Genomic DNA, 23468 nt, shown 5'->3' with positions numbered 1-23468 from the left:
CCGTTGCACATTAGAGAGCAATTGTTGAAAACAAGCATTGCCCTCAGACGGGAAGTCCAATAAAAATCTATCAATCAATTGCTGCATATAACCCTGAAAGATTGAATGCTTCAAATAAGACGAGTTGAAACGCAGAGGCAGTCTATCCAGAAACTGCTTAAAAGGTGCAATGGGTTGTGCAAGCATTTCCAGCTGTAGAGGAAAATGGTCGGCTAGGGCGTATTGCTGCAACACTTTCATTTCCAGGAACTCAGGGAGAAAAGCATCATCCTGCATGATGTACATGCGGTCCAACCGCGACCATGTAGATGTATATTGCACCGAAAGAAAAGTAAATCCTGTCGAAAAAGGGTGTAGCCATGACCAGAGATCTTGTTGAAGTGCGGCAAGAGCAAATGCATTCCAAACACGGCTTTCCGGAGTATCCGTCACCGAATGCTCTGATGTGGACTGCGAAGAATCAACACACATATTAAAATCCCCCATCAAGAAACCCCATCTTCCAAGTGACAAGGAGGTCTTCAAAGTATTTCAAAGATCCCGGCGGGATAAAGGGTCATTTGGAGCATAGAGCCCAAGTAACCATAAGATCTCTCCTTCAAATAAAACTTCAATTACCACAAAATGACCATGTACATCATTTTTTATAAGAACACGTTGATATTTCTCATGGACAATCATAAGGACACCAAAATAATGCATGGCATGAGTCCCTGCATAAAACAAGCGAAAGCCATGGCAATCCACAACTTTTCCTGCGTCGCCGTGACTCTTGTGCTCAACAGCACACAAGACATCCCACTGATTCTCATGCAATAAACTCCACATGGCATGCTGCTTATTGCGAGAACAAATGCCTCTCACATTCCACGTGGCTATCTTCATGTATATTCAAAAAGAAGATCAGGAACGAGGAAACACTTGCCTCGATTTAACCTTCTCTGCAAGAATGTCAAGGACTCTCTCGTCCAAGAAATCAGCCAACACGGCAAAAGAATTCCGACGGGCAGATTTAGAGGTAGACGGTATATCCACTGACTTGGGGATGGAACGGGGATAACGCCGATCCCATGGGATAATCACATTACCTCTAGCATCAAAAGCCAACTTAGCAGGTGGGACCTTCGGACCATCCGAATATACTTTCCTCATGGGCGGATTGCGAGGAACAGAAGAAACCCTAGCATGAGAAGGGGTCTCTGACGACAACATGTCTTTCCTCCGCATATAAGTATGCAAGGAATCTTGTGAAGCATTAAGCACAGTATCCGCCATGCCAGCATCAAACCTTTTATCTTTTTTGGCACGTACATCCACCCAATCATTACCATGGGAATCCAAGCCCGAAACATGTTGTTTGCCTTTATCCAAAACTTTAGGGGCTTGGGTCACATCGTGCGACGGAGCATCAAGCACCATATCTTTCCTGGGAGGCAAAACATACTCCGTATCTGAAGTTTGTTGCTTTTCTGGACGTTCAGCCATAAAATGCCCCAATTTACCACACGAAAAACAATGGCCTGCAAAGTTGCCCCATTTCAAGCGAAAGTGCAAAGGATGCATGCCGGAGCAATTAAGACGTAACCAAGCAAGCCTTTTTCGAGCCGTGTCCCATAACATACACAAACGGTCACGATTCGTAGCCCTTAGGCTCGGGGGCACCAAAACAGTGCCCACAACAGCCATGGCATCCTTTAACAGTGGCCAATAGACCGCCGGACAGTTTTCCACCTCAACCCACATCGGGCATTCATGTTGAAGCAAGCGTTGAAAATCTGCCATTGGGCGCCATGGCACTACATGGACCAAACGGCGATCAAAGAACAGTGGCAGTCTAGACAACAGATCAACACGGTGCCTCTCGGATTTCAACAACATCTCATAAAAGCCTCGGGGCCCTACAAAAATCTCTTCAACACATTCTCCTTGTAGTAGACTGTGCAACCACTGGCGAATATGAGCAAGAACTGGAATCCTGCCAGTGAAGAAGAGTATAAAAGCGCGTTCATAAAACAGCGAGAAGGAGCGCAGGACATTTTTCGGGTCCACAATAGCTTCCAGAACATCTTCAATTCCAGAGTCGGAAAACGCTTCATGATTATGTTGAACATAATCACCAAGCCGGGTGTTGGCAAACTCCAACAAATGCTCCCACTCAACATCCCGAGAATCCACAGAATCAGAAGCAACCTGCGCATAAGAGCGTTCCTGATGATCCATTGCCTCTTCCGAAGTATGCTTGGTGCGTTTGCCCGCAAGCTGGAAGTCAGGACCAAGGGGCATCTCCTCCGTACACGGAACCATATCCTCTGGTTCCTCTGTATCAGAATCCGGACCAAGGGCTGCCACCGTTTGGTCGAGAAAGGCCATATCCAAACCAGCCATATTGAATCACCACTTGTGCAGGATGGATAATGCACCAGAAGCTCACAGAAGCCAGAAACAGCACAGGCCTCTCTCGCTCTCTGTTTCTCTCACTGTATGTCTGCTGTGTCACAGATCTCTGACTGCTGTGGTAACTAACTCTCTCTCTCTCTCTCTCTCTCTCTCTCTCTCTCTCTCTGTGTGTGTACAGGAGCAGATCAGCTCTCTGATCTGTACAGGGTTGCAGTCGCGTGCTGCCAGGTGATGTCTCGCTTTCTTTGACTCGGCACAGCAAAATGCACAGGGCAGACACCCACGGACAGCTGACGCAGCGAGCAGTATTCTCAGCTCTGTGCCGTGTCCTTCCAGGGCTCGCGATAGGACAGAGCGCAGTTCCTCTCTGCGAGGATCAGAAACTGAGTCGAGAAGGTGACGAGCAGGAGATCTCTCTCTCTCTCTCTCTCTCTCTCTCTCTCTCTCTGTGAGAATGTGCGCTTCTTCTGGTTCGCCCCTCTCTCTCTCTCTCTCTCTCTCTCTCTCTCTCTCTCTCTCTCTCTGTGAGAATGTGCGCTTCTTCTGGTTCGCCCCCTCTCTCTCTCTCTCTCTCTCTCTTTCGTAAAAGGTAATTGTATTAATTACGAAAAAAAGTACAAGTTTACATGATTACAAGATACAAGATGGCTGTACGCCAGCGTATGTCAACTGTCACTACAAAACGCGGACAGAGATACACAAGTCATGGCAAGGACACAATGGAAATTGCCATATGCCAGGGAAGTAAGTCTTCCAAGGGAGCAAGTCAGAGTGCCGAATGAGATCTATCTGCCAAAGCAAAAGGCCTTTAAGCCTGGCAAAGTGTCTCGGAACGTTAGATGCCGAATCAAGAAGAAAGGCATTCCGAGTGGTCCAATTGTGCCAACATCCCCAGTATCTAAGAAAATGGAACAAGATCTTCATATGCAGCTGTGCCAGTGTGGGGTATTTTGGGCATACAAAAACCCAATCAAAAGGGCTCAGCGACAAACCAATCACCGCTCGCCAAACCGCTGACAAAAGCGACCAGATATGCTTGGCGAGAGGGCAAGAGATAAATCGATGACGGGCTGTTTCCACCATGGTGGTGCAGAAGAAACAATTGCCATTAGAGATTCGACGCTTGGAAAGGGCCGAGGCAAGAGGAAGACCACCAATCATCACCCTCCAAAGAAAGACCTTGCATTTGAAAGGTGTCTTGTTCACCCAGCCCTCTATCACAGTTGCCTTCCACCATGAGTGAGATTTCCGCAACCCCCATACAGTATTGGCTTTAGTGACCAGCCATTGATGATCTTTAATCAGAAGATGGTACACCTGGTTAGCAGAGGCCTTTTCCAAATTCAACCGGCCTGCCAGGACCCAGTCCTGCCAAGGGCTATCCATAGCAAGGGCAAGAAAGGGTTGCCTGATCTGGAGGACTAACGAGTGTTGTTCCCACAAATCATGGTATCCCCAAGGGATTCGGAAAAGCCGCCTAGCAGTGCGAAACGATATGAAGACATTACAACTTGCAAGGGTGGCAGTTGCAACAGAAGTCAAGCCCAATCAAGCCATGCGGTTAAATTTTGGCCAAAGCTCTTGTTTGCCTTCCCACGAAAGTAATCTTGAGGCTGCCAACAATTCCAATTGAAAAGAGTTAGTATATAAGCGAGACTCCGCTGGATGCCAACACGCCTTCTAGAGAACCAATTGCCAGGAGCCGACCAAGTGAACAAGCAGGGATGAAGAAGGACTCGAAAACTGAGAGTCTGCATTAAGAACATGCCACCAGGAGCTTCGAATTTGTGTATTACCATGCGGAAGCCTGCGGTCCTCAAGAAAATAACGGGCTATCATGGCCCACGGGTGATGCTCCACACACATGGCACGGAAAAGAGACCAACGAACGGCCAGCATATGAGTTTCAGCATCCAAAATGGCCCCCCCACCCAAGCGTTTGGGAGTACATGTATGCGACCACGAAATCCAAAAATACCTGTCTGCAATGAATCCTTCTTCCATAACATGAAACAAATGGGCCACGTGAGAGCATTCAAAGTGGTAGGAGTCCAAGGCAGCAATGGCAAGAAATATGTGAGCATTGGCAGCATGATTATCTGGGCCACTTTGAGGCGAACATGGAAGGGCCAAGCTTGCGACTTCCAATACAGAAACTTCACTGCCAATTTCTTTGAAATCCACTGTAGTAGTTGTTTTGGCCGAACATCAACACCCAAAGGGTACCCAAGATGCCTGACAATGGAACCACGGGGAATAACTTGGCCCTACCAGCCCAGTGACTGTAAATCGGGCTCTGTGCAACTGAGAATGGCTGATTTGGAAGTATTGATATGAAGACCAGAAGCCTGGCCAAAGAGTGTCCAGACATCTAATGCTTTGCGAATATTATCCTTGTCCGCACGTAAAATCATAAAGCTGTCATCAGCCAAAGATTGACTAATGAAGTGCTGACCAAAAGGAAGAGACAATCTGGCCAATTGAGCAAAAGCTGCCATGCAGGATAACATCGAAAGAACCGGATGAGTCGCCAGGGCAAAGAAGAGAGGACTCAGAGGACAACCCTGTCTCACAGAGCGTGCAAGGACAAAGGGCTCTGTAACACCACCATTTAGCATAACTCGCGAAGAAGCCGCAGCACTAATGGTGTAGATCAAGCGGGACATCCAAGTGCCAAAGCCCATGGTAGACATAAGTTCTGCAAATGAAAGACCAGTCTAAATAGTTAAAAGCCTTTTCCAGATCCAATTGGACCAATACCACTTCTTGACTAGAGTGCGTTGCATAGTCAATAGCCATTTGCACATTTAAGATATTATGCAAAATGTTGCGGCCCTTAATGAAACCATATTGAAGAGGATGCACAATGGCAGGAAGATGCTTGTGGAGCAGATTCGCCAGTACTTTGGAAAAGATTTTATACATCGAACCCATCAAAGTGATTGGTCTCCAATGTTGCAACAGTGACGGCGAAGGAACCTTTGGAAGCAATTTAATAAGCCCTTCTTTCCATGAGAAAGGCATGAACCCTGTTTCCCAAACCTGCTGAAACATAGCCGTCAATGGCTTCACCAGTTGGGTAGCAGAACTCTCAAAGAATTCATTGGTGAGACCATCCCAACCGGGACTTTTATCCTTAGGCAGGTGCAACAAAACATCCATAACCTCCTCCTCACAGATATCTGTATCCAAAGTAGTTTGCATATCAAGTGGAACCTCATGGCGGACCAGGTCATAGAAGACTGAACGTGCATGCGCAACCTGATCAGAAGGTGCCTGAGAAGAACCAAGAAGATCTAGAAAATAATTCCTGCACATATTGACAATGGTCTGAGGGTCAGTGACCATTTGACCTTCTAAATTCTGGAGTCTAGTCATATTTTCTCGAGCAGGAGAGGCATGCAGAGCGCGAAAGAACTTATGAGTTTGACAAGCACTATCTTGCAAATTCTCAGTCAAATTTTGCAATTTGGCCTTCTGATAAGATTTCAACTTAAACTCTTTAATAAGGTTAGCCAAACGCATTGCCAGTGACAGCAGAAATTCATCATCTGGAGTGTCCACCAGCAGCGAGCGAACCAAAGCCAGTAAGTCCTCCGCTACGTGTTGACGCCGCCGACAAAGAGAGGCATGGTGGATCCCATACTGCCGAGCAATCCGCTGCACATTAGAGAGCAATCGTTCAAAGGAAGTAGTGCCCTCCGAGGCGAAGTCCAATAAGAATCTCTCAATCACTTGCTGCATATAACCTCGAAAGAGTGAATGCTTCAAATAAGAGGAGTTGAAACGTAGGGATTCTATCCAGCAATTTCATAAAAGGTGCAATGGGTTGTGCAAGCATCTCAAGCTGGATGGTCCGACAAGGCATATTGCTGCAAGACTGTCATTTCCAGTATCTCAGGAAGAAAATCATCATCCTGCATAATTTACATGCGGTCCAACCGCAACCATGTAGTTGCATACTGCGCCGAGTGGAAAGTAAACCCTGTAGCAGAAGGGTATAGCCAGGACCATAGGTCTTGCTTAAATACAGCAAGAGCAAACTCATGCTATATCCGACTTTCCGGAGCGTCCATCACCGAATGCCCTGAAGTGGACTACGAAGAATCAACACACATATTGAAATCTCCCATCAAAAAACCTCGTCTACCAAGTGACAAGGAAGTCTTCAAGGTATTCCAAAGATCCCGCCGGGATAAAGGGTCATTCGGAGCACATAGGCCCAGCAACCATAAGATCTCTCCTTCAAATAAAACTTCAACCACCACAAAGCGGCCATATACATCATTTTTAATAAGAACCGGCTGATATTTCTCATGTACAATCATAAGCACACCAGAATAATGCTCGGCGTGTATCCCTGCATAAAACAAGCGAAACCCATGGCAATCCACAACTTTTCCAGCTTCACTGTGACTCTTGTGCTCTACCGCACACAAGACATCCCACTGATTCGCATGCAATATAGTCCACATGGCCTGTTGTTTATGGCGAGAACAAATGCCTCGCACATTCCACGTGGCTATCTTCATGTGTATTCAAATAGAAGATCAGGAACGAAGCACCACTTGCCTCAATTTAACCTTTTCTGCTAGAATATCAAGGACACCCTCATCCAAAAAATCAACTAACACAGCAAAAGAGTTCTGATGGCCAGCTTTAGAGGTAGACGGAATATCCACTGTCTTGGGGATGGAACGGGGATAACGACGATCCCATGGTGTAATCACATTCCCTCGAGAATCAAAAGCCAACTTAGCGGGTGGGCCCTTTGGACCATCAGTATAGACTGTCCTAGTAGACTGATTACGGGAAGCAGAAGAAACCATAGTATGCGCAACGTGCTCCGAAGACAACATTTCTTTCCTGCGCATATACGTGCGCATGGAATCTTGTGAAACATTAGGCCCAATAGCCGCCAGGCCAGCATCAACCTTTTTACCTTTTTTGGGACGTGCCTCTACCCAGTCAGTGCCCCGGGAATCCAAACCCGAAACCAGTTGTTTATCTTTATCCAAAACTTTAGGTGGCTGAGTTGCATCCTATGATGGAGCATCAAGCACCATGTCTTCCATCGGCAACACAACATGCTCGGCATCTGAAGACGGTTGCTTCTCTAGGCATTCTGCCATAAAATGCCCCAATTTTCCACACGAAAAGCAGTGTCCTGCAAAGTTGCCCCATTTCAAACGAAAGTGCAAAGGATGCATGCCAGAGCAATTAATACGAAGCCAAGCCGACCTTTTCCTAGCAGTGTCCCATAACATACATAAACGGTTGCGATTCATGGCCCTTAGGCTCGGGGGACCAGCACAGTGCCACAGCGGCCATGGCTTTCTAGATTTCAACAGCACCTCCTAGAAGCCTCGAGGCCCAACAAAAATCTCCTCAACACACTCCGCCTGTAGTACATGGTGCAGCCACTGGCAAATATGGGAAAACACTGGAATCCTGCCAGTGAAGAAGAGAATAACCGCCCAATCATAAAACACCGAAAACGAACGCAAGACAGTGTCGGGTCCATCGTGGCTTCCAAAAACATCTTCAGTTCCAAAGTTCGAAAAAGCTTCATGATTATGTTGGGCATACTCGCCAAGCAGAGTGTTGGCAAACTCCAGCAAAAGCTCCCAGTCAATGTCCTGAGAATCCACAGAGTCAGAGGCGACCTGAGCATAAGAACGTTCCTAATGACCCATTGTCTCTTCGGGCGTATGCTTGGAGCGTTTGCCCGCAAGCTGAAAGTCAGGAGCCAAAGGCATCTCCTCTGTGCAAGGAACCATATCCTCCGGTTCCTCTATATCAGAATCCGGACCAAGGGCTGCCGCCGTTTGGTCGATAAAAGCCATATCCAGGACAGCCATGCTTCTCTCTTCTATCATGAAATACTGATTCGCGTTGAGGCAAAGAAGAAATCTGTTTACCCTGCTCTATCACACTTGATCTGTTACCTGAGTTGAGACGGGACGATGACAAAGGTGAAGGGGCAGGTCGGGAACTGGGCGTCTCTCTCTCTCTCTCTCTCTCTCTCTCTCTCTCTCCAGGTCCCGCAGACCTGCAAAATCAGGAAACAGCCCGGCTGCAACAACAGCACTGCAACGGGGCTCCTGTGCAGAACAGGACGGACGGGAGCAGGTGAACCTCTGACCAATAGGGCGTGTGAAAGCAGGCGAGTAGCTAAGGGCGCACATCCAGGCGACTGTGCAACATCCGAGGGGAGACGTCAGGCAGGACTCTGCGCAGTAGGGCACAATCACACAGCAGAGGGAGACCGAGTCGCGACCTGATGGCCACGGCAGACGACGCGAAGGCAACAAACGAAAGAGGGAGGACGTAGACCTGGCAGGCACAGACGTCGTCGGCGAATTCTGAGCCTCCACAGGTAGGCGCCCACGTGCAGGATGACGTTCCTCTGGCGGCGCAGGGACAAGACGCGATCGACAGCCATCTCCACGCCCGCCATCGTTCTCCCTCCCTCCCTCCCCCCCTCCCCCTCTCTTTTAATTTTTTCGTAAAAGGTAATTGTATTAATTACGAAAAAAATACAAGATTACTTGATTACAAGATACATGATGACACTAAGCCATCATGTGAAGAGGTTCTCTCTCTCTTTCTCTCTCTCTTTCTGATTACAAGAGACACGAGGGCCCTAGGCCAACGTGTGGGAAATCCCCGTAGTAATGCACTAAAAAGGTTACACCAATCATGGCAACGACCCAGAGGCAATTGCCATATGCCAAGGATGCAAATCCTCCCGAGGGAGCAAGTCGGAGTGTCAGATGAGATCTAGCTGCCAATGCAAGAGCCCTTTAAGCCTGGCAATATGTCGCGGTACACTAGAGGCCGAATCAAAGAGAAAAGCATTGCGCGTGGTCCAAATGTGCCAGCATCCCCAATATCTAAAAAAGTGAAATAAGATCTTCATATGCAACTGTGGCGGTGTGGGATACTTCGGGCGCACAAAAACCCAGTCGAAAGGAGTTAGTGAGGACCCCACCACAGCGCACCAAATGTGCGACAAGAGTGACCAAATATTCTTGGCGAGCCGGCAAGAAAGAAAACGATGTCGGGCCGATTCCGGCGGTGTGGTACAGAAGAAACAATTGCCATTCGAGATGCGACGCTTGGCAAGGGCCGAGGCAAGCGGAAGACCACAAATCATCACCCGCCAAAGAAAGACCTTGTATTTGAAAGGTGCCTTATTCAGCCAGCCCTCCATCAGCATTGTCTGCCACCATGACAACGATTTCCACAGTCCCCAAACAGTATTAGCTTTCTCACCCAGCCATTGGTGATCTTGAATGACAAGATGATACACCTGATTACTAGAAGCCTTTTCCAGACTCAACCGGCCTGCAAGGTCCCAGTCCTGCCAAGGGCGATCCACAGCCAAGGCAGGAAAGGGTTGCCTTCCCTGAAGCTCCAACAAAAGCTTTCCCCATAAATCACGGTATCCGCGCGGGATCTTGAAAAGTCGCCTAGCAGTCCGAAACGATACGAGGACATTGCGAGTGGCAAGGGTAGCATCCGCAACCGACGTCACACCTAAACGGGCCATGCGGTTAAATCTCGGTCTGAGCTGATGTTTATCTTCCCATGAAAGTAGTCTCGATACTGCCAACAATTCCAGCTCAAAGGAGTTAGTCTGCAAGCGGTCCCCTACTGGGTGCCAACGGGCCTTTTGGAGCACCACTTTCCAAGAGCCGACCAAGTGCAGTAACAAAGAGGAAGAGGGACTGGAAAAACGAGAGTCAGCATTAAGGACATGCCACCAGGAGGCCCGAAGCCGTGTGTTACCATGGCGGAGCCCGCTGTCCTCAAGAAAATAACGGGCTATGATGGTCCACGGGTGATGATCCACACACATGGTACGAAAAAGGGACCAACGGAGAGCTAGCATATGAGTTTCTGCATCCAATATAGCTCCACCACCCATGCGCTTAGGGGTACATGTATGTGACCATGAAATCCACGAAATGCCTGCCTGCAGTGAATCCTTCTTCCATAGCATGAAACGGCTGGGATGAGTGAGAGCCTTCAAAGTAGTAGGCATCCATGGCAACAATGGCAGAAAATACATTAGCATTGGTAGCATAATTGTCTGAGCCACTTTGAGGCGGACATGGAATGGCCACGCTTGCGACTTCCAATACATAAACTTCGCCGCCAGTTTTTGTGAAATCCATTCCAGCAGGTCCTTTGGCCGTACATCCACCCCCAATGGGTATCCAAGATGCCTGACAATGGAGCCACGGGAAACCACCTGGCCTTGCCAACCTAATGACTGTAAATCAGGCTCCGTGCAACTGAGAAGGGATGACTTAAAGACATTGATGCGAAGCCCAGAGGCCTGACAAAAGAGCGTCCAAACATCTAATGCCTTTCGAATGTTGTCCCTGTCCGCCTGCAAAATCATAAAGGTGTCATCAGCCAAAGATTGGCTAATGAAGTGCTGGCCCAAAGGAAGAGACAACCCTGCCAGCTGAGCAAAAGCTGCCATGGAGGATAACATTGAAAGGACCGGGTGCGTCGCCAGGGCAAAGAAGAGAGGACTCAAAGGACAACCCTGTCTGACCGAGCGTGCAAGGACAAATGGCTCTGTAACCCCACCATTGAGCATAACTCTGGAGGAAGCCGCAGCACTAATGGTGTAGATCAATCGGGACATCCAGGTACCAAAGCCCATAGCAGACATGAGATCTGCAATGAAAGACCAGTCCACATAATCAAACGCCTTTTCCAAGTCCAATTGAATCAATACCACTTCCTGACCGGAGTGCCGCGCATAGTCAATAGCCATTTGCACATTTAAAATATTATGCAGAATGTTGCGGCCCTTAATGAAACCATATTGGAGAGGATGCACAATAGCTAGAAGGTGCTTGTGAAGCCGATTCGCCAGCACTTTGGAGTAGATTTTATACATGGAGCCCATCAAAGAGATTGGTCTCCAGTGTTGCAGCTTTGACGGCGAAGGGACCTTTGGAATCAGTTTGATAAGGCCTTCTTTCCATGAGGAGGGCATGACCCCTGTTTCCCAAACCTGTTGAAACATGACCACCAATGGCTTCACCAACTGCGTGGCCGAGTTCTGAAAGAATTCATTAGAGAGACCATCCCAGCCAGGACTTTTATCCTTAGGCAGGTGCAACAAAACATCCATAACCTCCTCCTCGCAAATATCCGCCTCCAAAGTGGCTTGCATATCAAATGCAACTTGCTGGCGGACCAGATGATAGAAGACCGAGCGGGCATGCGTAACCTGGCTAGAAGGCAAGGGAGAAGAACCAAGAAGTTCCATAAAATAATTTCTGCACATATTGACAATGGTCTGCGGATCCGTGACCATGCGACCTTCCGAATCCTGGAGTCTGGTCATATTTTCGCGAGCCGGAGACGCATGCAAGGCGAGAAAGAACTTATGAGACTGGCAGGCACTATCTTGCAATGTGTCAGTCAAGTTATGCAGCTTGGCCTGCTGATAAGATTTCAACTGAAACACTTGAATAAGATGGGCCAAACGCCTCTCCAGTGACAGCAGAAAATCATCATCTGGGGAATCCAGGAACAAGGAACGGACCAAAGCCAGTAAGTCCTCTACTGCATGTCGACGTCGGCGACAAAGCGAGGCATGATGGATCCCATACTGGCGAGCAACCCGCTGCACATTAGAGAGCAGCCGTGCAAATGAAGGCAAGCCCTCAGAGGCGAAGTCCAATAAGAACCTCTCAATCAATTGTTGCATATAGCCCTGGAAAATTGAATGCTTCAAATAAGAGGAGTTGAAACGTAAAGGGAGCCTATCCAGCAAGTGCATAAAAGGTGCAATAGATTGTGCCTGCATCTCAAGCTGGAGGGGGAAATGGTCCGACAACGCATATTGCTGCAAGACCTTCATTTCCAGCATCTCGGGAAGAAAATCATCCCCCTGCATGATATACATTCTGTCCAGCCGCGACCAAGTAGTTGCATACTGTGCGGAATGAAAAGTAAACCCTAAAAAAGAAGGGTGAAGCCACGACCAAAGATCTTGCTTAAGTACGTGCAAAGCAAAGGAATTCCACACCCGACTTTCCGGCGTATCCATTACCGAATGCCCTGAAGTGGACTGAGAAGAGTCAACACACATATTGAAATCTCCCATCAAAAACCCCCTTCGACCAAGTGACATGGAGCCCTGCAAAGTGGACCAAAGATCCCGTCGGGATGTGGGATCATTCGGAGCATAGAGGCCCAACAACCATAAAATCTCTCCTTCAAATAAGACTTCGATTACCAGAAAGCGGCCCTGCACATCATTTTTAACAAGGACCGGCTGGTATTTCTCATGGACAATCATCAGCACGCCCGAATAGTGTGTAGCATGGGTCCCTGCATAAAACAGACGGAATCCATGACAATCCACAACTTTTCCTGCTTCACCGTGACTTTTGTGCTCAACTGCACACAATACATCCCACTGGTTCTCATGCAAGACGGTCCACATGGCATGTTGCTTATGGTGAGAGCAAATGCCTCGCACATTCCACGTGGCTATCTTCATATATCTTCAAAAAAGGAAGTCAAGAACGAGGCGCTTGTTGCCTCGATTTCACCTTTTCCGCGAGAGCATCCAGGACACCCTCATCCAGAAAATCAGCCAATACTGCAAACGAATTCTGGCAACCTGCTTTAGAGGTAGAAGGGAAATCCACTGCCTTGGGAGAGGGGCGGGGATAACGCCGATCCCAGGGTGTAATCACATTACCTTTGGTATCAAAAGCCAGCTTAGCAGGTGGGCCTTTGGGGCCGTCGGTATAGACTTTCCTTGGAGACTGATTACGGGGGGCAGACGGGGCCGTAGGACGCGCAGCCTGCTGTGAAGTGACCATTTCTTTCCTGCGCGTATACGTGCGCACGGAATCCTAGAAAGCAGTAGGCCCAGGATCCGCCAGGCCTGCATCCAACTTTTTACCTTTTTTGGGGCGTGCCTCAATCCAGTCAGTGCGACGGGAATCCAAACTCAGGACCTGTTGTTTGCCTTTATCCATGACATGAGGAGACTAAAGGGCTTCCTAGGCCGGGGCATCAAGCACCATGTCATCCTTGGGCAGCACAACCTACGCATCCTCCGAAGACCGTTGCCTTTCAGGGCATTCGGCCATGAAATGCCCCAATTTACCACATGAAAAGCAGTGTCCCGCAAAGTTGCCCCATTTCAAGCGAAAATGCAAAGGATGCACGCCTGAACAACTGACGCGAAGCCACGCGGGCCTTTTCCTAGCCGTGTCCCATAACATGCATAAACGGTTTCGGTTCATCGCCCTAAGGCTTGGGGGAACCAGCACTGTTCCCACAACCGCCATCGCATCCTTCAACATGGGCCAACAGACCGCCGGACAATTTTCCACCTCCACCCACACTGGGCATTCTCGTTGAAGCAGACGCTGGAAGTCGCCCATGGGACGCCATGGTACAACATGGACCAAGCGGCGATCAAAGAATAGTGGCAACTTGGATAGGAGCTCAGCTCGATGCGTTTCCGATTTCAACAGCACCTCATAAAAGCCGCGAGGTCCAAGGAAGATCTCCTCAACAAACTCCCCTTGCAATAAATGGTGTATCCACTGGCGAATATGCGAAAGCATTGGGATCCAGCCAGTGAAGAAAAGTATAACTGCACGGTCATAAAACACCGAGAAGGATCGCAAGACTGATTTGGGCCCCACCGTGGCTTCCAGCACATCATCCGTTCCCGCATTAGAAAAAGATTCATTATTATGCTGGACATAATCGCCAAGCAGAGTATTGGCAAAGTCCAGCAAATGCTCCCAGTCAATTTCCTGCGAATCCACAGGATCAGAGGCCACTTGCGCATAGGAACGTTCCTGAGGACCCATGGGCTCATCAGAAGTATGCTTGGAGCGTTTGCCAGCAGGCGGCAGTTCAAAACCCGGAGGCAGCTCCTCCATGCATGGCACCATATCCTCCGGCTCCTCTGCATCGGAATCAGGGCCAAGGGCTGCCACCGTCCGGTCGAGAAAATCCATATCCAGGCCAGCCATACTGCTGTCTTCTCGCTCGCGCTCTCTCTCTCCCTCCCTCCCTCCCTCCCTCCCTCCCTCCCTCCCTCCTCTCTCTCTCTCTCTCTCTCTCTCTCTCTCTCTCTCTCTCTCTCTCTCTCTCTCTCTCTCTCTCTCTCTCTCTCTGTGCAAGTCCCGCAGACCTCTCGGCCTCAGCCGTGGCCTATCCCGAGGGAGTGTAGATAACGCGTGGGTCAGGGCGCAACCCTAACGGAGCCGGTTCAAGAGGGCGAAACGCAGGGCCAACGGGCAGTGACAAAGGCCAGAACGCTGAGGAGCAGGGCTGGCAGGCGACAGCAGGGCTCAACAGTCAGCAACAGAAGCGCTGCGGAGCAAGGAGCAGGCGACAGTCCACAGGGCCCAGGTCCGACGGCGACAGTAGGAGCTTTGAAACACAGGGCAAACGTGCGATGACCAGGAGCAGAGCCCGCAGGTCAGACGGGCGACGGCAGGGCGAGGCACGCAGCCAACAGGCCTCCAGATGCTAGCAACAGGGACGAGGCTGCAGACGACGACGACGGGGCACAGGCGACAGGGCTGCAGGCGATGGCGACGGGGCACAAGCGACGCATCTCTCCGTCTCTCCACCAAAACTCTCTCTCTCTCTCTCTCTCTCTCTCTCTCTCTCTTTTCGTAAATCTCTCTCTCTCTCTCTCTCTCTCTCTCTCTCTCTCTCTCTCTCTCTCTCTCTCTCTCTCTCTCTCTCTCTCTCTCTCTCTCTCTCTCAAATTCCCTCCCTCTCTCTTTCTCTTTTTTTTTCGTAAAAGGTAATTGTATTAATTACGAAAAAAATACAAGATTACTGGATTACAAGATACATGATGACACAAAGCCATCATGTGAAGAGGTTTTCTCTTTCTCTCTCTCTCTCTTTTTTATCTGATTACAAGATACAAGAGGGCCCTAGGCCAACGTGTGGGGAAGCCCCGTAATGATGCACTGAAAAGGTTACACCAATCATGGCAACAACCCAGAGGCAATTGCCATATGCCACGGATGCAAATCCTCCCGAGGGAGCAACTCGGAGTGCCGGATGATATCTAGCTGCCAATGCAAGAGCCCTTTAAGCCTGGTAATATGTCGGGGTACATTAGAGGCCGAATCAAAGAGAAAAGCATTGCGCGTGGTCCAAATGTGCCAGCATCCCCAATATCTGAAAAAGTGAAATAAGATCTTCTCATGCAACTGTCGCAGTGCGGGATACTTCGGGCGCACAAAAACCCAGTCGAAAGGAGTTAGCGAGGACCCCACCACCGCGCGCCAAATGTGCGACAAGAGCGACCAGATATTCTTGGCGAGCGAGCAAGAGAGAAAACGATGTCGGGCCGATTCCGCCGATGTGGTACAGAAGAAACAATTGCCATTCGAGATGCGACGCTTGGCAAGGGCCGAGGCCAAAGGAAGACCACCAATCATCACCCGCCAAAGAAAAACCCTGCATTTGAAAGGTGTCTTATTTAGCCAACCCTCCATCAGCGTTTTCTGCCACCATGACAGCGATTTCCGCAGTCCCCAAACAGTATTAGCTTTCTCTCCCAGCCATTGGTGATCTTGAACAAGAAGATGATACACCTGATTAGTAGAGGCCTTTTCCAGACTCAGGCGGCCTGCAAGGTCCCAGTCCTACCAAGGGCAATCCACAGTCAAGGCAGGAAAGGGTTGCCGACCCTGAAGCTCCGACGAAAGCTGCTCCCATAAATCACGGTATCCACGCGGGATCTTGAAGAGTCGCCGAGCAGTCCGAAATGATACGAGGACATTGCGAGTGGCAAGGGTAGCATCCGCCACCGACGTCACACCTAAACGGGCCATGCGATTAAATCTTGGTCTGAGTTGATGTTTATCTTCCCATGAAAGGAGTCTCGATACTGCCAACAATTCCAGCTGAAAGGAGTTAGTCTGCAAGCGGTCCCCTACTGGGTGCCAACGGGCCTTTTGGAGCACCACTTTCCAAGAGCCGACCAAGTGCAGTAACAAAGAGGAAGAGGGACTAGAAATACGAGAGTCCGCATTAAGGACATGCCACCAGGAGGCCCGAAGCCGTGTGTTGCCATGGCGGAGCCCGCTGTCCTCAAGAAAATAACGGGCTATGATGGTCCATGGGTGATGGTCCACACACATGGCACGAAAAAGGGACCAACGGAGAGCTAACATATGAGTGTGTGCATCCAAAATAGCTCCTCCACCCATGCGCTTAGGGGTACATGCGTGTGACCACGAAATCCAGGAAATGCCGGCCTGCAATGAATCCTTCTTCCACAGTATGAAACGGATGGGATGAGTGAGGACCTTCAAAGTAGTAGGCGTCCATGGCAACAAAGGCAGGAAATACGTTAGCATTGGAAGCATGATTGTCTGGGCCACTTTGAGGCGGACATGGAATGGCCACGCTTGCGACTTCCAATACATAAACTTCGCCGCCAGTTTTTGTGAAATCCACTCCAGCAGGTCTTTTGGCCGTACATCCACCCCCAATGGGTATCCAAGATGCCTGACAATGGATCCACGGGAAACCACCTGGCCTTGCCAGCCTAAGGACTGTAAATCAGGCTCCGTGCAACTGAGAATGGCTGACTTGAGGGCATTGATGCGAAGCCCAGAGGCCTGACCAAAGAGTGTCCAAACATCTAATGCCCTGCGAATGTTGTCCCTGTCCGCCTGCAAAATCATAAAGGTGTCATTAGCCAAAGATTGGCTAACGAAGTCCTGACACAACGGAAAAGACAGCCCGGCCAGCTGAGCAGAGGCTGCCATGGAGGATAACATTGAAAAGACCGGGTGAGTCGCCAGGGCAAAGAAGAGAGGGCTCAAAGGACAACCCTGTCTGACCGAGCGTGCAAGGACAAATGGCTCTGTAACTCCACCATTAAGCATAACTCTGGAGGAAGCCTCAGCACTAATGGTGTAGATCAATCGGGACATTCGGGTACCAAAGCCCATAGCCGACATTAGGTCTGCAATGAAAGACCAGTCCACATAATCAAACCCCTTTTCCAAGTCCAATTGGATCAATACCACTTCCTGACCGGAGTGCCGCGCATAGTCAATAGCCATTTGCACATTTAAGATATTATGCAGAATGTTGCGGCCCTTAATGAAACCATATTGAAGAGGATGCACAATAGCTAGAAGGTGCTTGTGAAGCCGATTCGCCAGCACTTTGGAGTAGATTTTATACATGGAGCCCATCAAAGAGATTGGTCTCCAGTGTTGCAGCTTTGACGGCGAAGGGACCTTTGGAATCAGTTTGATAAGGCCTTCTTTCCATGAGGAGGGCATGACCCCTGTTTCCCAAACCTATTGAAACATGACCACCAATGGCTTCACCAACTGCGTGGCCGAGTTCTGAAAGAATTCATTAGTGAGACCATCCCAGCCAGGACTTTTATCCTTAGGCAGGTGCAACAAAACATCCATAACCTCCTCCTCGCAAATATCCGTCTCCAAAGCGGCTTGCATATCAACTGGAACCTACTGGCGGACCAGATGATAGAAGACCGAGCGGGCATGCGTAACCTGGCTAGAAGGCGAGGAAGAGGAACCAAGAAGTTCCATAAAATAGTTTCTGCACATAGTGACAATGGTTTGCGGGTCCGTGACCATGCGACCTTCCGAATCCTGGAGTCTGGTCATATTTTCGCGAGCCGGAGACGCATGCAAGGCGCGAAAGAACTTATGAGACTGGCAGGCGCTATCTTGCATTGTGTCCGTCAAGTTGTGCAGCTTGGCCTGTTGATAAGATTTCAACTGAAACACTTGAATAAGATGGGCCAACCGCCTCTCCAGAGACAGCAGAAAATCATCATCAGGGGAATCCAGGAGCAAGGAACGGACCAAAGCCAGTAAGTCTTCTGCTGCATGTCGATGTCGGCGGCAAAGCGAGGCATGATGGATCCCATACTGGCGAGCAACCCGCTGCACATTAGAGAGCAGCCGTGCAAATGAAGGCAAGCCCTCAGAGGCGAAGTCCAATAAGAACCTCTCAATCAGCTGCTGCATATAGCCCTGGAAAATTGAATGCTTCAAATAAGAGGAGTTGAAACGTAAAGGGAGCCTATCCAGGAATTGCACAAAAGGTGCAATAGAGTGTGCCCGCATCTCAAGCTGGAGGGGGAAGTGGTCCGACAACGCATATTGCCGCAAGACCTTCATTTCCAGCATCTCGGGGAGAAAATCATCGCCCTGCATGATATACATTCTGTCCAGTCGCGACCAGGTAGTTGCATATTGTGCGGAATGAAAAGTAAACCCTGAAAAAGAAGGGTGAAGCCACGACCAAAGATCTTGCTTGAGCACGTGCAAAGCAAAGGAACTCCACACCCGGCTTTCCGGCGTATCCATTACCGAATGCCCTGAAGTGGACTGAGAAGAGTCAACCCACATATTGAAATCTCCCATCAAGAATCCCCTTCGGCCGAGTGACATGGAGCCCTGCAAAGTGGACCAAAGATCCCGTCGGGATGCGGGATCATTCGGAGCATAGAGGCCCAACAGCCATAAAATCTCTCCTTCAAATAAGACTTCGATCACCAGAAAGCGGCCGTGCACATCATTTTTAACAAGGACAGGCTGATATTTCTCAAGGACAATCATCAGCACGCCCGAATAGTGCGTAGCATGGGTCCCTACATAAAATAGACGGAATCCATGACAATCCATCACTTTTCCCGCTTCACCGTGACTTTTGTACTCAACTGCACACAATACATCCCACCGGTTCTCGTGCAAGACGGTCCACATGACATGTTGCTTATGGCGAGAGCAAATGCCTCGCACATTCCACGTGGCTATCTTCATGTATCCTCAAAGAAGGAAGTCAGGAACGAGGCGCCTGCTGCCTTGATTTCACCTTTTCCGCGAGAGCATCCAAGACACCCTCATCCAGAAAATCAGCCAATACTGCGAAAGAATTCTGGCGACCTGCTTTGGAGGTAGAAGGGAAATCCACTGCCTTGGGAGAGGGGCGGGGATAACGCCGATCCCAGGGTGTAATAACATTTCCTTGGGCATCGAACACCAGCTTGGCAGGTGGGCCTCTGGGGCCGTCGGTATAGGCTCTCCTTGGAGACTGATTGCGGGGGCCCGACGGGGCCGTAGGACGCGCAGCCTGCTGTAAAGTGGCCATTTCTTTCCGGTGCGTATACGTGCGCACGGAATCCTGGGAAGCGGAAGGCCTAGGATCGGCCAGGCCTGCATCCAACTTTTTACCTTTTTTAGGACGTGCCTCAATCCAGTCAGTGCGACGGGAATCCACACTCAGGACCTGTTGTTTGCCTTTATCCATGACATGAGGAGACTGAAGGGCTTCCTGGGGCGTGGCATCTAGCACCATGTCGTCCTTGGGCAGCACAACCTGCGCATCCTCGGAAGACGATTGCTTTTCAGGGCATTCGGCCATGAAATGCCCCAATTTACCACATGAAAAGCAGTGGCCCGCAAAGTTGCCCCATTTTAAGCGAAAATACAAAGGATGCATGCCCGAACAATTGAGGCGAAGCCACGCGGGCCTTTTCCTGGCCGTGTCCCATAGCATGCATAAACGGTTGCGGTTCATCGCCCTGAGGCTTGGAGGAACCAGCACTGTTCCCACAACTGCCATCGCATCCTTCAACATGGGCCAATAGACCGCCGGACAGCTTTCCACCTCCACCCACACTGGGCATTCGCGTTGAAGCAGACGCTGGAAGTCGGCCATGGGGCGCCATGGCACAACATGGACCAAGCGGCGATCAAAGAATAGCGGCAACTTGGACAGGAGCTCAGCGCGATGCGTTTCCCATTTCAGCAGGACCTCATAAAACCCACGAGGTCCAAGGAAGATCTCTTCAACAGACTCCCCTTGCAATAGATGGTGCAACCACTGGCGAATGTGCGAAAGCACTGGGATCCTGCCAGTGAAGAAAAGTATAACTGCACGGTCATAGAACACCGAGAAGGATCGCAAGACCGATTTGGGGTCCACCGTGGCTTCCAGCACATCATCCGTTCCCGCAACAGAAAAAGATTCGGTATTATGCTGGACATAATCACCGAGCAGAGTATTGGCGAAGTCCAGCAAATGCCCCCAGTCAATTTCCTGCGAATCCACAGGATCAGAGGCCACTTGCGCATAGGAGCGTTCCGGAGGACTCATTGGCTCATCAGGCGTATGCTTGGAGCGTTTGCTGGCAGGCGGCTGTTCAGAACTCGGTGGCAACTCCTCCGTGCATGGCACCATATCTTCCGGCTCCTCAGCATCGGAATCAGGGCCAAGGGCTGCCACCGTCCGGTCAAGAAAATCCAAATCCAGGCCAGCCATACTGCTGTCTTCACACGCGTCCTGGCAGAGGGCGAGCTAGGTTAGGTGAGGTCGATCCTGCGCAGGGACGTATTGCTGGTCCCCAGCTTCGCGCAGGATCCAGTCAAGCCTGCGCTGCCCTGGAGGACGGGGCCAGGCGGCGCGCAGGGTGGGATGGCGAAGGAACCACAGGGCAGGGCGGCGCAGCACGCAGGCGGGTCAAAGACGAAAGGCGCGCAGGGGGGCGACGAAGGGGCGCAGGGGGTAGCGACAGGCGGGAGGGCAGGGCGGCGCGCAGGGCGGCGCCAAGCCCGCAGGTCAGAGGGCGGCAGCAGGAGGGCCAGACGGGAGCAGGAGGGCAGACGAGCGCAGGAGGGCCAGACGGGCGCACGCAGGGCCAGACGGACTCGCAGGCGCTCTCTCTCTCTCTCTCTCTCTCTCTCTCTCTCTCTCTCTCTCTCTCTCTCTCTCTCTCTCTCTCTCTCTCTCTCTCTCTGTCTGACTCTCTCTCTCTCGCTCTCTCTCTCTCTCTGTCTGAAGCGGCAGAAGACCAGTTACAAGCAGGCGTGCAGGTATGGCGAGCGCAACGTCATGGCAGAAACGGCAGCGCGCAGGTGGAACAGGCAAAGGTCTGTGTCAAAACGGCCAGTGGCGACAGGTCGCCAGCGAACCTGCAGATCGTGCGCTCTTCTCTCGCTCGGCACGTTGACACAGCGCAGGACACCGCAGGCTGCAGGCGTCAACGGGTACCACGGAAGGTCAGGTCGCCAACGCTCCGTCTCGCGCCATCCTCTCTCTCTCTCTCTCTCTCTCTCCCTCCCTCCCTCCCTCCCTCCCTCTCTCCCTCTCTCTCTCTCTCTCTCTCTCTCTCTCTCTCTCTTTTTAATAGAATGCGCACACCTTAAAACTAGGCCATTTAGGTGTGGATGTTACATCTGTGAACAACGTGTGGCACATGCTAAATGTGTCATTCCTAAAAAGTTCTACCTCCCTCACCCTGTTTGCTGATTATTTGACAGCTAAAAACACCTTGCCTTTAGCACTTCTCCAAATAAGAACTGCCCACTTGTCTTGATCATTCATTTATGCTTCGCAGTATTATGCTGACTAAGAGCTGATTCCGTCTGGAAAGTCTTCTTGCATGGTTGACAAGTATATTGACCAAACTTCTTTTCAGATGATGGTGTGCTGCCTTTTCCACTACTTTCTTTTCCCGAAGGCTTCTTTCCAAATGCATCTTTCTTCGCTGTTGATTGTTCCTTGACCAGTGAAGGTTTACCTACCTTACCTTGCTTTGCTTTGAGAAATGGCGTTGTAAGCTTTGCTTTTTTATCAGTCCCTTTATCCTTCCCCATATTAGGCCTTTTCTTCTCAGATAGCAAACGCTCTTCCTCAGATTCCTCAGATTCATCGTCTTCATCAGAGCCATCTTCTTCCTCAGCAACAGAATCATCATCATCATCACTGTCATCTTCATCATCAGAAGCTTCTTGCATAGTTGTTTCAGGCCTTGTTTTGGCTATACGTGGCTTAAGTTCTGCTGCAAGAGCTTGGGTTTCCAATGCTCCAGTCTTGGCCACTCTTACAACAGCCTTATCATTTTCTTTTGATGACAACGGTACCAAGTTGGGAGCTTCCTCCTCTGACTCAGAACTGTCATTATCATCATTGAGCAGATCATAATCATTGCTGGTTTTCTTGTAACCACAAAAATAAACACTGCTAGAACTGTTGTGAGACAAAATAAAATCCTTATGAAAAATGAGATCAAGTGAGATCTGATCAAGTCTTCCTGGTGCCAAAGTGCCAGCCACAACTTCTTTGTCATCAATTTTGACCTTTAAAACAACTCTTTCATTTCCTTTTCCAATCTTACTTTCTCCAAGAGCAGCCTGTGAAACAAGTAAGTAAGAATCTTGTGCAACATGACATTTTAAAGGCTTTCCGCTCGACACCTCCACGCCCCAAAACTCCATTGCACGCCGAAGCTGACAGAACCTGCAGCAAAACCCTAGCACCCTGCGCGGTCAGACCCTCTTGAACACACAGCTTGCCGGCACTTCCCTTTACCTGTGGTAACCATGCGACTCTCTCTCTCTCTCTCTCTCTCTCTCTCTCTCTCTCTCTCTCTCTCTCTCTCTCTCTCTCTCTCTCTCTCTCTCTCTCTCTCTCTCTCTCTCTCTCTCTCTCTCTCTCTCTCTCTCTGTGTACAGAGCCAGGTCCGCTCTTTTTATCGGTGCACAGAGGCAGATGACACATGCAATAGAAGAATGTCTAGTCTGCAGGCTCTACTCATTAGAAGTCTTCATCCCAGGCACAAATCTGTCCTTTCTATCTGAATCTGTTGCTGTCATTACCTGTCTGCATAAGGGCGCTCAAGGAGTGTGCTGAAGTTTGCCCGGACACCAGGTCTGTTTCTGCTGACTGGGTGCGTGAAAGTTTTCCATGCAGAGGCAGGGTAGAGCTCCCTCCCTCCCTCCCTCCCTCCCTCCCTCTCTCTCTCTCTCTCTCTCTCTCTCTCTCTACACCATTGCCATTGCTTAACATCGAACCTTCACTGCACAGACGCCACCACAAACTGGTATCAGAGCTGAAGGCCACCCCAACCAAGCTTTCAGAGCTTGTCCACGCTGTGACACAGCAAGTCACGAGACTGTTCAGCAGTCAAGAGCAAGTCGCAGTCTACACGCAGGTAGGCCACGAGAGGCAGTTTGGGTCAATTTTGGTCTTGGTAT

At 50.0% G+C, this 23468-nt stretch overlaps 2 protein-coding genes across 6 annotated transcripts in view; both read right to left on the bottom strand.

The window, feature by feature from the left end:
- Positions 1 to 23468, bottom strand: part of TDP1 (tyrosyl-DNA phosphodiesterase-like protein) — a 235387-nt gene that overhangs the window by 77877 nt on the left and 134042 nt on the right. The window lies entirely within an intron of this gene.
- Positions 21623 to 22778, bottom strand: LOC148030339 (histone deacetylase HDT2-like). Its single transcript, XM_087687238.1, has one exon. The coding sequence runs from the start codon at positions 22707 to 22709 to the stop codon at positions 21813 to 21815; it is 897 nt and encodes a 298-aa protein (XP_087543364.1). The 5' UTR covers positions 22710 to 22778; the 3' UTR covers positions 21623 to 21812.

This window comes from Lygodium microphyllum, chromosome 10 (genome assembly GCF_053477565.2).
Source record: "Lygodium microphyllum isolate KBCC chromosome 10, Lygodium_microphyllum_v1.1.10, whole genome shotgun sequence".
NCBI classification, from domain to species: Eukaryota; Viridiplantae; Streptophyta; class Polypodiopsida; order Schizaeales; family Lygodiaceae; genus Lygodium; species Lygodium microphyllum.
Note: the sequence above shows the minus strand (reverse complement) of the source record. Positions and strands in the feature narration are given on the sequence as shown.

What these genes read in the sequence shown, in the direction of transcription:
- LOC148030339 (XM_087687238.1), bottom strand. Translation starts at nt 22,709, where the DNA reads ATGGAGTTTTGGGGCGTGGAGGTGTCGAGCGGAAAGCCTTTAAAATGT.